Below are 12,758 nucleotides of genomic sequence, written 5' to 3'. Positions count from 1 at the left end.
TCCAATTCGTGCTCAAGTTCATCACTTCGGGTAGGTGCAAATTCTACGGCGGAACGGCCTTTCCGCTGGGCTTGGGATTCCCTTGCCCTCTTCTCCTCTTCTGTCAATGTCTTCTGTCTTTGTGCTCGAAGAGCATCCAGCGCCCTGACGGCTTCAATTTGACAATGTGCTAAAGCAAGTCGGGCGTTGACGTCCATTCGTGGAACTGCTGGACGTCGTGGGGCAGGTTGAGGATTTGGTTCTGGAGCAGGTGGAACTCGTAGAATCTCTTGTCCGTCCTTGTCATCGAATTGGCCAGGTCGGTCGATATGAGCAATCCATTCTCGAAGGAAGAAGATTGCAACGAAGGTAATGACAATCGGTGCCGCGACGATTTGTCCGATAAAAATGTCGACAGAATTAGAGAGCCATCGCGGATGACTGGCGATTCAATTGATTAGGGTGGAGATGTCAGACAGAGGAGGCATGGGGTCGTCGAGAAAAGAATGCGTAAGTTCAATGATTTCACGGCTGACTCTGACATTTCAGAATCTGCATTGGAGGTTCCGGTTCGGGCTCGAGTTGTCCGTACGGTATTTCGAGTTGTTCTGGCCACGTCACCAGCCTGGGTTGAATTTTTTTTTCAACTCGTGCCCAAGTCTGGATTCAGATGCAGACTTGAGGATCTGTGTGATTCCGTCTTCTAATATGATGTGCGCTTCGCGTACAAGGTCTGCAACTTGCCTACCTATCCTTCGCGCCCGTTCGGAATCTGGAGGAGAGTATAAGGACTCAGAGAAACATATGTCCTGGAGCTGTTGTGATTTTGGTCTGACGTTATTATTCAAAGTGGGAACAGTGCGTCTATTAGATTTGAGCCGGGAAGATGAATGAGAACGCGAAGAATTTGAAGACACTTTAGGGCTGAAGCAATTAAACTGGGAGACTTTGGGCTACACGCAACGTATCAGTTGCCAGAAATGAAGCGAAGAACAATAAAGTCTTTACGAAGATGCGTTTGGATTTGACCTTGAATTCATATCGGTAGTAAACGTCAGGATATATGGACCCATTGCCCGTTCGGCTACCTGCGGCACGAATTTCCCTCTGGGTGAACATCTGCTGCAGCGTTGTATTCGTTTCGACGGATGAAATGTAACTTGGATCAAAGTAGAAACATCTCATTGGAACAACATCTGGGAAGACGACAAAGAGGAGTAGATATGAGTTCAATGACTGAGCGACGCCACTGCTAAACGCACCATCCAACGTAGATGAGTGGACTAGATCACAATGATCAGATAACAGTCTTTCGTTCTCGCCTAGATGGCTTATATCACTGTTTCATGACACTGGTTAGTTCAAACTCCACTGAACGGTACATTTCCCTACAAGTTTTGTACAGTATTCCCAACGTCGGCTCCTGAAAAGAACCATTGAACACGAGACCAAGCTTCCTGCTCTCCTCCCTCGTACCGCATCCGGATATCCTTGATGAAACCAAGCCACATTGCCTCGATAGGCAGAGCAGGTCCGTCTTCTATTCCGTAGCCAGCTGGAGGGTCAGAAGGAAGTATGGAAACGCTGTTTTCTGATTAGCATCGTCGTCTAACGGCAAGAAACAGCACCGCACCAATCACCAACTTCAAATGGATGATCTACGTCCTCCCCTCCATCGATTGCATTCTCAGTGACGATGAACTTTCTGTATATTTCCATTGATTCCCACTCAATTTCTGTTGGAGCTTCTGGATCACCCCCGGAAGCTGCATTTTTGTGTTCTGACTTGTTTTTTCTGATTCGGGCCATATTGTACAAGGAAGATAGGCAGCGCAAGTTACGTAAAGAGATCAGCAAGCTCGAAAACAGCAAGTACTTAACGTTCCAAATTTATTTTAGATGAGTGGTGAATGAATGCTAGCGATACAGTGATAGTAGATATGATTTATGGAGAGAATGTGTTGATGTGACACAGTTCAGTCACCTCAGATTCATGGAACTTCCGTAGTTTGTGCTGCAGAAGCATTAGGGTTGGGTAAATGATTGTCCTTTATATATAACGACGAGCCATCGTTTCCTATACGGATGAGTACAGCGTCGCCTTCACGGATTGTACCCTTGAGAAGCTTCTGTGCCAATGGGAATAAAACATCTGTACAAACAACCCGAGCGATGGCTCTTGCACCGTAGAGTTCTGAGTAACCTTGCGTCGCTAGCCATTCACGGGCTGACTCGTCAACGTCAAGCGTTATTCGCTTGCTTTTCAGTCGTCCTGCAACATCGTTTAGGCGAAGGGAAACAACTTGGAGAATGGATTGTTTGGAAAGTTTGTTGAACACCAGCATTGAGTCGAGACGGTTAAGAAGTTCTGGAGGGAAATACTCTTGCGTGCGCTGGAGAACTTCATCCCGAGCATCAGGAAGGACGACACCGTTTTCGTTACACGTACTCTTATGAGCGAGAATGTCGCTCCCTGTGGCATGGAATTTGAATACATATAAATTCCTTTTTGTAAAAAATAGGAAGCAACGACGCACCAAGGTTACTGGTCAGACAAATTATTGTGTTCTTGAAGTCGACTTTTCGACCTTGACTGTCCGTAACGCTGCCCTCGTCGAGTATCTGAAGCAGAATCATAGCAACATCCTTGTGGGCCTTCTCAAGTTCATCTAGCAAAATGACTGCGTAAGGTTTGCGATGGACTGCTTCTGTGAGCTGACCTGTTTCTTTTGTCAATATCAAGGCTCTCGAAAAGAATAAGACCAATACATACCGCCTTCTTCGAAACCAACATATCCTGGAGCAGCACCGATCAGACGCGATATGGTGTGCCTATCATGGTATTCAGACATGTTGATATTTATCCTATATAGACCATGTCAGACCTTGTGAGTTTCTGAGCTCAATGCAGGTACGTACAATCCACGCTGTTCATCGTTGAATAGGAACCCAGCAAGTGCTTTGCATAGTTCAGTCTTTCCAACGCCGGTGGGACCCAAAAAAAGGAACGAGGCAACTGGCCTGTTGAGAGCTTGAAGACCAGCTCTTGACATTCGAACGGCGTCACTGATGGCCGTTACGACGTGGTCTTGTCCGACCACTCTTTGTCGCAGAGTATCCTCCATCTGGTTCACAGATCAGTAGATAAAATCAAATTGTAAATTGTTCACGCACGCGAACCAACTTGTCCTTCTCCCCTTTCAACAAGTTCTGGACCGGAATACCTGTGGCCTTCGCCACAACTCTTGCAATGTCATTTGGGTTCACCCTATCGTGCAGCATTGACAACGGCCCCTCTCCTTCTACCTCGGCTCCCTCAGAATCCTCCCTCAGCAGCTGTGCCTCTAGTTCTGGAATCGTCGCAAACCTCAACCGACTCGCAAGCTCATACTGCCCTTGCCTTTGCACCACTTCCAACTGATACTCCGTTTCCTCCAGCCGCTCTTTTAAATTTTTGATTTTATCCAATCTCTCCCGTTCTGCTTGCCAAATAGACGTCCAGTGCTGCGCCTCGTCCTTCTTGCGTTTGAGGTCAGACTCGACTTTTTCTCGCCGTTCAACGCTGAATACGTCGGATTCGTTTTTCAAGGACGCGAGTTCGATTTGAAGGGTCATGATTTCGCGGTCGAGGGACTCCAGTTCATCAGGTTTTGATTCCTGAGCCAGGCGAAGAGCGGATGCAGCTTCGTCGACAAGGTCGATGGCTTTGTCAGGCAGGTAACGGTCGGAGATGTATCTGGAAGAATATACGGCGGCTGAATGAGAGAATGTCATTTAACAATATGGGACTCACCAGTGACTAAAGCGCTATCACAAATCTCAACACCATGATGAACCTCATAGCGTGGCTTGAGTCCTCGAAGAATGGATATTGTGGATTCCACTGTAGGCTCATCAATGCTAACGGGCTGGAAGCGACGTTCCAGAGCTGCATCTTTGCCAATGGTCTTGTGGTATTCATTAGCTAGTAAGGACAGGGGAAGTCAATGTAAACCCAGATCCACAAGAGCCATGTACTTACGGGTTGTTGCACCAACAAGCTGTAAACCCCTTGCCAGAGCAGGCTTGATCATTTGTTTCGCATCAATACTTCCCTCGGCTTTACCGAGCTGGAACAAAGCGTCTAGTATCCAGAGTTAGTATTTTTCTTCTGAAATTCATGAAGGAAATACTTACGAACTTTGTCAACGAAACAAATAACATTTCCCGCTTCGTCTTCGATGTCCCGTATTAAAGCTTTAAATTTCTCCTCAAACTGCCCGAGAATTCCCGAACCAGCCATTATAGCAGACAGATCAATAGAAAGGACCCATTTGTTTTGAAGAGACTGTAAATATAGAAATGAGTATATGTACAATGCGCTCGCTTGAAAAAGACTGAGAACCATACTTCCGGTACCTCCTTCGCTACAATACAACTAGCTAAACCTTCTAAGATGGCTGTTTTACCAACACCAGGGGGACCTATCAGCACTGGATTGGACTTGGTTCTACGAGAAAGGACTAGGCCAAAATAAGGTTAGAACGTATACAACCTAAGAACCATAAATTCAGCTTACTCTGAATAGTCTGTCGAATTTCTTCATCTCTGCCAATTTGTAGGATCAAGCTTGCCCTCTTTGGCCATCTCTGTGAGGTCAACGCTCTGAAGAATGCTGGTTCAGCATTTTTTGCTTACATTTGAAAATATCAACGCACATATTCCTTCAAAAGTTTTGCGGGTGGAACTCACATGGATTCCCCCATTCTAAGATACGCTCTCCCCAACCAGACTCTCAAAAGTAAAGCGGTACGACGGTAAGCCAGACCAAAGAGACCACAATAGCTCGTACCACCACGAGTAGTGCATAGAATTCCTGTCGTATCAGCCATCGCATCGTTAGCAAGGCGGAAGAGTTGAGGGCATATCTGGAGTGTAAACCGTTGCTTGTTGTGTGAGGGCACATACCTGTTGAAGTTTGGAAAGCTATCTGACCTTTTTTGAAAAGAAATTGGTGCCTGCATATATTGCAGGTCTTCTTCTTACTACGGGCTAGCCGTGTTGTCAAGCTAAACCGAAATTAGGTCAATCTTCCTTCTGGAATTGTGCCTTCGTTGAGCTCACCAATCCTGATGAATAACAAAGTCCAACAAAGTTAAAGTCTTGGCTTGTTCCTTGTACAATTCTGGATAAATCGGCAGCTCCTAAAGGTCGCGGGAGAACAAGCTAGGCATAGGAGGAACGACCTAAACTAGCAAAGTTCCACTCTGAGTCTGGGAAGGATCAATAGCCGGGTCGGAAGATTCCGACGAAACCGGTGGAAGGGGCTGTGCTGGCCTCTGATCTTCTTGGCATCTTCCAACAATCTTTTAACCTCTCCCCTCATGGACCGCCGAGTCAAAACGCGAGGATTAGCCTCCTTTGTCAGAACAACGGGGAACAATTTTGTTTCCAAATTGCGCCATGGTCATTCTCATCATCAAACAGCACCTGCAGCCTCTTCCCATCCATCGATATTGTCCGATCCTCTACCTTTCGAAGTTCCCAAGGGCTGCATTACCGATGGTACAAAACTTCGGTTTGCAGATACTCGGGATCCATACCTTCCTGCCATCTATGAGGTGAAGTCGCATCCCCGTATTCCCAAAGATCTGGCAAGCAACACCATCAAACGGATACTCGTTGTCCCCTGGCCAAAAGGCAATGCACCTTATCTCAAATTCTATTTTAATTACTGCAAGGCCAACGTTCCTATTCCAGGCGGTCGCAACGCAACGATCCCTAGTCTTGGCAAGTGCATTCCAGTCGGAGACAACTCCATTTGATAACAATAATTGTTCAGGTTGGGGAAAACTTGAAGCGGGAGATATTGTTTTTGTTCGAGATATAGCAGGGTCTGGAGATGGAATAGATGACTCTTTTGAGGTCTTCGTGGGGGACATGTGCGTATAATGACCATTTCTTGATACTTTCCTTACTTACAACTATATCCAGAGACGAAGATAGCGAAGATGGAAAACTCATCAAAGCCCTCCGAGATGAAACGCTTGGACCCAAGGAAGATCGATCCGCAAACTTTGGTACTGCTTTTGAGCAATGTACGAAGCGCGCCAATCCAGTTGGTGGCTCCGGACGTTGCTACGGCTGTGGTTTAAGCCATCAAAAACCAAGAAACCTCGTTACCCCTGCAGTTGGAGGCAAGGTACGAGGGGATCTCAATACGAAAGAGGAGGAACATGTAAAGATGCGCCAAAATCTTGTAATGGTCAGCAAATAATGTACACAATTATTGATACCGAAGTAGTAACGTTTGTCTACTTAAACTAGATTCCTATCCGGGTTGCAACAAAGTTTTTCCGACGTTTACTGCCTGCGGAATACAAATGTTTGGAAACTGCTTGCGATTTGAATAACGTGCCTCGTATTGGTACGGATGACAACGTACTCTATCAGGGAGTCCAGCTCAACCTTTCGGACCCTGTATATGATACCGGTGGTGCGTTACTTATTACACAAGCAAATCCAGGACTGATAAAGAATGTTTAGTCATAAATTTCATTAAAGCCCTTGCGTTTTTTGGTGGAAAGCATTTCGACAAGCACGACTCTCCCGGCGGCTGGACCACGATGTTTTCCTATCCAGACATGCCAATTGGGAATGGATGGGAAGGCGGGCGATTCCACCTTGTAGAGCTTGGGCTATATGCTGAGCTTGATGGTCTAAAGTCTATAACCTTTACCGGACTTCGCTTGCATGGCGGTACTCCTCCCCTTGCTCCTGCAGGAACTCCAATCCCGCCTTGGGCCTATCGATGGGTGGTGGTGCTATATCCTCAGGGTGCTATTCTCGACGGAAAAGCAACCGTAAACGTAGCAGCAACTTCCAAGGGGTTTCCTGTTCAGGTAATACCTGCAATGTTGGACGCAATGGCTCCAGAACCTGAAATCGAAAAGTAAGTACCGCTTTCAGCTTTTATACAATGTTGTGTTGATAATTGGCTAGTAGCAACAACGGATCAATGGTTGAAGAGGACGAGTATGTTTTATTCTGCTCTTTACCACGTACCCATCTCACCGCAAACCCAACAGACCAGAACCGCTTAGGATGTCAGCCAGGGAGCTCAACTTCCTGGACGATGGAAAAATTGTTATGACGCCTCAAGCCGAAATCGATTTTCTGGCTCGATCTTTCTTTTTGCATACATTGTATAATCAGAAAGAAATTTCAGGAGGTAGTCTGATGAAATATGAGACTTACCGGCATGGGTGGTCCATAAAACGGGATGATGATATTATATACTATGCTGGTCCTTGGGATTTAGCTCCAGGAAATTCAGGTCGGTTACTCCCTAGCTTACTCTAATGCAGATATTGACTTTACCTCTATAGATGCATCGCTGCGTCAAACCGCACAAGTACAATGGGCTCAACATTGCAAGCGGAGACTTGAAATAATACCCTCTGCTTCGCGTAATTTCAATGGTCCTCCAATTAGTAAGCCGCTTTGCTTCTTGCCAACCTCTAGTATATCCTTCACAATCCACAGAAATTCCTCCTCCTCGATTTCTCAATAATTCGGGACGGGCCAAGCGCGCAATATATAGGAAGACTGCTGCATCTAAAATCAATGCCAAATTGAAGAAAGGAAAAGCAAAGATGGCCCTTTGTACGTTTTATATGATGTTACTACTTACAGATACATCAAACGTTTAAGCGCAGCTGAAATTATTGATGCCGCAAACAAGGCCCCCCAAGTTGTCCAAGAGAAGAGCCTTGTCCAAACGCCGGCTCAACCAAAAAGAAAGTCTAATGCCCCAGCCGATGGGGAACGAAAGAGCAAACACATTCGAGACAGAATGAGTATGTTTTTTTTATCACCGTTAGAAGTATACAAACAATCCATCTGCTATTGCAGATGCCTTGCATGGCACTGAACCATTATTAATGGAGAAAATTACATACGAACTTCGGTCGATTTACTCTCATCGAGTATGTACCAAAGCAGTAAGTGTCGATATTTATTATTGTTATATTGAACCAAGATATTGATATCTTGACATTAGTGCTGTAGTTATGAATATTTTGTTGAATGGGATGATGGCGTACCGGGAACCAAGGAATGGATACATGAATATCAAATTGAGTGAGCATAGTTCCATATGCAATACTTTTCCTTGCTGGACTTATCATTGTTAGTACGGGCGAAATGTATTCTAGTTATTGTCAGGGTGCATTTGCTCAAGTATTAGATAGCAAGTCTTACTTTTTGAAGCTCCAATGCAAGTTTGCTGATCGAGTTTCCCAGCAGACGTATATCCAGGACCAAGGGGTGGGAACTGCATGTATAACATATATCTGGGACCCATAGTCTAATTCGTCTATAGAAAATAACGATCTTCCCAATTGTGGCAAATCGAGTCAAACAGCTAACGCTAAAGGTAAAAGACTCCAATTGTATGTATCAACAAAATTCTCATTGCTTTACTAGAAATTTCATCGCCTCATAGTCAAGACAAAAGTAAGTTTTCTTGCATTATCTTGAGGAAATATCCATTTATAATTTTTAGCTACTATTCCATTTATTCATAATGTGACCAAGGATTCCCTTCTATTCACAATACATCTTCTCAATGAAGGAATTGCCGGGAAAGAGGAAATGGATGGTACAAGTATACGGGGGTTATTTCAAAAACTTAACCGATTTCATGCAGCACTTGAAACTTCTCCTCTTGAATCAAGAACAATGAAAGCAGCAGTCGATGTCTGGCCCTCTATTGCCCTCCTGTTAACGGATGCAAAGGTGCACGATGCAAGTGCTCGGCTTCTACATCATACGGTTATGCTTTCCCATTATCGCCTTTATACCTGGGTTTCTGAATCTATTGAACGTGTTCTTGATTATCCCTCTTCAAATTGGTGGTCCCGTCTCATGAGGGCAGTTGCAGAAGTTGTTGAACTGGGCGTTCCGGGAACATTTCAATTCGATTCATTGGAGTTCTTTCCTGCAATCGATCCACCAAAAAGCTATACTTGGTTATTCCAGAAAAGGCAGAATGACCAGCGCACCGCCAATACTCTCCTTGCATCCAGAATCATCTTCCATTGGCTTGGTTTGCCTATGGAATCGGATGATAGGCACCGAGTGCAGTCATTATTTCTGAAATCCATCATGGATTCCTGTAGAACTCCCAGCATTTTACTACTCGATGAGGTTTGGAATGCGTATAACGCTCCTTCCCATCTTTGTAGCATTGGTATCAAACGGGCGCTCCCTTCAAAAAGTGCTATGAAGAAATTGGAACGTGCATTCCTAGAACACCCAATTCTGGGCCATGAACGTTCTTCAGAAATTGATGAGCTTTTTACTGCTCTTCATAGAGCTCACTGTCTGTTTATCGGTCTCTCCACAACCAGCAGTGCTTCAAGTTCAGGAACATTGGTGCCATTACCACGATCTCCATCTCTCTTGACTGCGCTTCCCGCCAGTTCGTTTACACAAACATCGGCTCCAACCTCCAACATCGCATCGAATCTGCCTCTGCAAAATCCCCGCGTTACCTTTTTCCGCAATTGGCTCCTTGAAATCGCTGAAATCTATGTTTGTTCATCACCATTATCCCAGGACGTTCTCACTGCGGAGCAGCGCAGAATTTTGAATAATTCTGATTCTTCTTGCCCTTTTCGAGAGTTAGCCCTTTCCAGACGACAAGTTTCAGGTATACAAGGTCCATTTGCTCGTCTCTCTCGGGGAGCCGTATTTAGTGCTTTGATCTTTCGAGGAATCACATTCAATACCAACACCTTGCATGAAACGGGACACCCTGGGCTCTTTGACACTTTTGAGGCATGGTCCCAATTCAAATCCCAACATGCACATCGAGGAGAACGATTCATTTGTAATCCACATGCCTATGGTCCAACCAAAGGGAGGGTTTTGGGAAACGACCAACAGTTTTGGACTTCCAGCCAGGTTTTATACGAAAAGTTAATGGGATCCAATATATCCTTCATTGGCATTTGGAAATTTATTACCTATGGAAAGGACGATAGGAAACGGAAACTCTTTCCTTCCTTTGGAGACCTCTCGGCATACCTTCTAGCGGTTGATTTTGTTTATGCCGGTCACATTCCATGGCCTACGCTAGAAGAAGTTGCACGGGCAATAGCAGAACTTAGTAAAGGTGCCCTGCATGGACTTCAAAAAATGGGCCTTCTTTCCGTGGACCGTTTTGGGAAAGAGGATGTTGAGAAAACCTTCAAAGCATTATATTCTTTTTTGGATGAAGATGAGAAGTTTGCGACCGTAAAAAAAGCAGTTGTATTCGACTCATTCATGGTGGAGCATGCATTGTGCAAAGTAAGTAAAGATCGGGTATTCGAAAATCATAGCGTATAAGTCTGATAATCAATATATACGGCTAGAGGAATGCAATGGAAAGCAGCATCCCATGCAGCGAAGAATGGATACTCCCATCTAGTAATTGATGTTAGCGATGGCAATCATCTATCTCAGTAGTAGAATACCACTTGCTTGTCGGGCATGGATAGTACGTCCACGACATGCATGTAGCGCCAATCCTTTGAGATAATATTCAAGCGACAGTCGATGAGCACGACAAAAGAGATCTTACCCAGTTTCTAATGAATTTGCGTTCGGGAGGAGGAGGTTGAGCAGGATCACCCTCCAACCATTCCTTCTGAATGAACTTGTAGTACCGTTTTGTTTGGAGCATCTCTCCCAGCACTTGACACACGATTTGTTTGAAATCATCGCTCATAGGCCCAAAGACGAGGGAATTGTAAAATTCGTCTGCTTCCCGACGATGAGCTTCGACAACATCATCGAAGATACCTTTGTCCTCGATACTAAGGTCCTTCTTCACAGAGAGAGGCGTTAGCTTGAGACGGACAACAGAGCAGCCCCCTTGACTGGGTACATCTTTGAAAATGTAATGAGCAGCAGACTTAGTCCCGGTCTTGTTCGGGTTCACGAAATCAGGTCCAGATGGAAAAGGTGTGCAAGGACCTTCCTCAACTTCATCGTCGTCAACTTTGGAGCCAGCAGTAGAGTAGACGCGAGCTCAAGAACGGATCTTATGTGAGAAGAAGTCTTCATCACCCTCAGGTGGGGAGGGCGATGAGAAGGAATAATGTGATCGTGGAAAGCGTCTTCAACATAGGGCGTTTTGTTCTGACCTCCGTACAGGCGACTAAAGTTGGTGTTGTTCTCGGTAAATAGCAATTCTGGTTCAACGGCTTCTGTCTCGGGGTCAACGTCAAAGTTGCCATTAGGACCAACTGGTGGGGGAGAAGGAAGACGATAGAGGTGGGTTTTAGGTTGGTCTGGATGTTTGGCGGCGATGTAATTGATGCCACTGCAATTATGGGCAGTCAAGGAAGGCATTGGAGGCTTTTCTAGAGGCCATGACCAAGTGTTTGGGAACCACAGTTGGGGAATAATATGGAGAGTTGCAGGATCAGGCCCTCGATTATAGGCAGTAATCCTGATATAGATGTTATCTGGTTCGTCTTCGTCCTTGGCGTACTGATGGTATGTAATGTAAATCAGAGGATACGTACATACATGTGTCTAGGACTTACCTCTACGAAGACATCCTAGTACCTATCTTCATTGAATGTGTCTGAGTCGAGAATCTCATACCCGGCAACGTCACGACTACGATTCCGGTTCTCAGTCACCAGTTCTTCGTACGGGTAGCGACGTTGAGGGTATTTGTAAAGGAATTTCATGTATGAGTGGGAAGGTGTCGAGTCAAGGTAGTAGTAGAGCTCTTTAACGTCTTCGCTGTGATTGCCTTAATGTCCAGTGACACCAAACAGGCGCTCCTTGAGAATGGGATCCTTGCCGTTCCAAAGAGAGGGAGAAGCAAAGGCGTTGATGATTGTCGGAAATTCCAGCAATACTGTCTTTGCCCCAAAGGTAAGCACGAGATCGCGCGTGTTCATGAGGAAAATGACTCCAGGCATCTCCGTTGGCCGAGTAATCTTCGCAAACCGTGGCCTAAAATGATATTCGAAATTTAGATTGACGAGTAAAGGTTGGAAAGTACTTACCCATTGACAGTTGCTAAGATAAGGGCCCCAACGTTTCCAGTGTCTTTCACGTCGCTTATCCTGTTCAAGGCGGTATCACTCTACACCTTTATAATCAGCGCCAATCCGAGACGCAAGGTGTTCGCGGTAAGAGCGATTGTCTTGCTGTTGATGAGCATCAAGCTCATCGTCATCAGGTGATGGATTGGATACTTTTGTAGACTTTGGAGGAGCAGCGGCAGGTAGTCTTGGCGTCGAAGGGACAGCAGGAATGTTGATAGTCAACGCCGGCTCAGAGCGAGGAAGGCCATCATCGTTAGAAATATTACCTCCTCTGAACAGCCCCCGCCGGACCCTCCCCACCGCTTCAGAAGCCATTATGAGTGGATATCCGTGATGAAAAGAGCTAGCGTTGCTGAGTCGTTGACTGAAGAAATAAAAGGTGACGATGGAGGGAGCCAAAGAAATCGGGAGGAATGACGCGATGTATTTATACGGTAACGTGTTGTGACACGTTGGATATTTTTTCAAGGACTTTCGGTACCCTCTGCCCTTTGGTACTGACTGAGGCTTGGGTAAAGGTGAAATGTGCAACAATTAGTATACAGTAAATCTAAGTGAACCGTGAATCATTGTGTACATTGTACGGACTTATTTTAAATAATATTCGAAGATACGTCACATCATGAAGGACCGCTGGCGGGATTGGTTAATCGAGGTTAATCTTCGATGTTCCGGGCCCATTCA

The 12,758-nt window shown here is 45.4% G+C and overlaps 5 protein-coding genes across 5 annotated transcripts; 2 read left to right on the top strand and 3 right to left on the bottom strand.

Moving 5' to 3' along the window:
* Window positions 1-1,282: 1,282 nt before the first annotated feature.
* On the bottom strand, window positions 1,283-1,740 carry C8R40DRAFT_798668 (uncharacterized protein). The gene is made up of 2 exons (XM_046236247.1): window positions 1,613-1,740; window positions 1,283-1,563 (listed from the first exon to the last, which is right to left on the bottom strand). Exons 1-2 carry the CDS (start codon window positions 1,696-1,698, stop codon window positions 1,368-1,370), a joined length of 282 nt encoding a protein of 93 aa, XP_046080072.1. The 5' UTR covers window positions 1,699-1,740; the 3' UTR covers window positions 1,283-1,367.
* Window positions 1,741-1,970: 230 nt separating this feature from the next.
* C8R40DRAFT_1220383 (P-loop containing nucleoside triphosphate hydrolase protein) lies at window positions 1,971-4,850 on the bottom strand (the record flags this gene model as incomplete). The annotated part of the gene is made up of 11 exons (XM_046233259.1): window positions 1,971-2,452; window positions 2,517-2,699; window positions 2,753-2,844; window positions 2,899-3,104; window positions 3,154-3,734; window positions 3,773-3,943; window positions 4,001-4,102; window positions 4,156-4,306; window positions 4,369-4,481; window positions 4,538-4,566; window positions 4,711-4,850. 11 exons carry the CDS (start codon window positions 4,848-4,850, stop codon window positions 1,971-1,973), a joined length of 2,250 nt encoding a protein of 749 aa, XP_046080071.1.
* Window positions 4,851-5,342: 492 nt separating this feature from the next.
* On the top strand, window positions 5,343-9,539 carry C8R40DRAFT_1074450 (uncharacterized protein; the record flags this gene model as incomplete). Its single annotated transcript, XM_046226714.1, has 17 exons — window positions 5,343-5,742; window positions 5,801-5,900; window positions 5,953-6,160; window positions 6,286-6,454; window positions 6,505-6,910; window positions 6,964-6,993; window positions 7,047-7,294; window positions 7,347-7,451; window positions 7,504-7,623; window positions 7,677-7,817; window positions 7,873-7,961; window positions 8,021-8,100; window positions 8,154-8,286; window positions 8,326-8,395; window positions 8,446-8,475; window positions 8,525-9,168; window positions 9,336-9,539. 17 exons carry the CDS (start codon window positions 5,343-5,345, stop codon window positions 9,537-9,539), a joined length of 3,177 nt encoding a protein of 1,058 aa, XP_046080070.1.
* A 58-nt stretch (window positions 9,540-9,597) lies between these two features.
* C8R40DRAFT_998703 (uncharacterized protein) lies at window positions 9,598-10,323 on the top strand (the record flags this gene model as incomplete). The annotated part of the gene is made up of 1 exon (XM_046236803.1): window positions 9,598-10,323. A coding segment is annotated over one exon (726 nt), but the record flags the coding sequence as incomplete, so codon positions are not given.
* Window positions 10,324-10,466: 143 nt separating this feature from the next.
* On the bottom strand, window positions 10,467-12,389 carry C8R40DRAFT_1074449 (uncharacterized protein; the record flags this gene model as incomplete). Its single annotated transcript, XM_046226713.1, is given in 8 exon segments — window positions 10,467-10,535; window positions 10,589-11,007; window positions 11,154-11,502; window positions 11,538-11,553; window positions 11,581-11,763; window positions 11,797-11,979; window positions 12,033-12,092; window positions 12,112-12,389. 8 exon segments carry the CDS (start codon window positions 12,387-12,389, stop codon window positions 10,467-10,469), a joined length of 1,557 nt encoding a protein of 518 aa, XP_046080068.1.
* Between the last annotated feature and the right edge of the window lie 369 nt (window positions 12,390-12,758).

The sequence above is a fragment of the Lentinula edodes genome (assembly GCF_021015755.1).
Source record: "Lentinula edodes strain Le(Bin) 0899 ss11 chromosome Unknown C8R40scaffold_61, whole genome shotgun sequence".
Taxonomy (NCBI): Eukaryota; Fungi; Basidiomycota; class Agaricomycetes; order Agaricales; family Omphalotaceae; genus Lentinula; species Lentinula edodes.
Note: the sequence above shows the minus strand (reverse complement) of the source record. Positions and strands in the feature narration are given on the sequence as shown.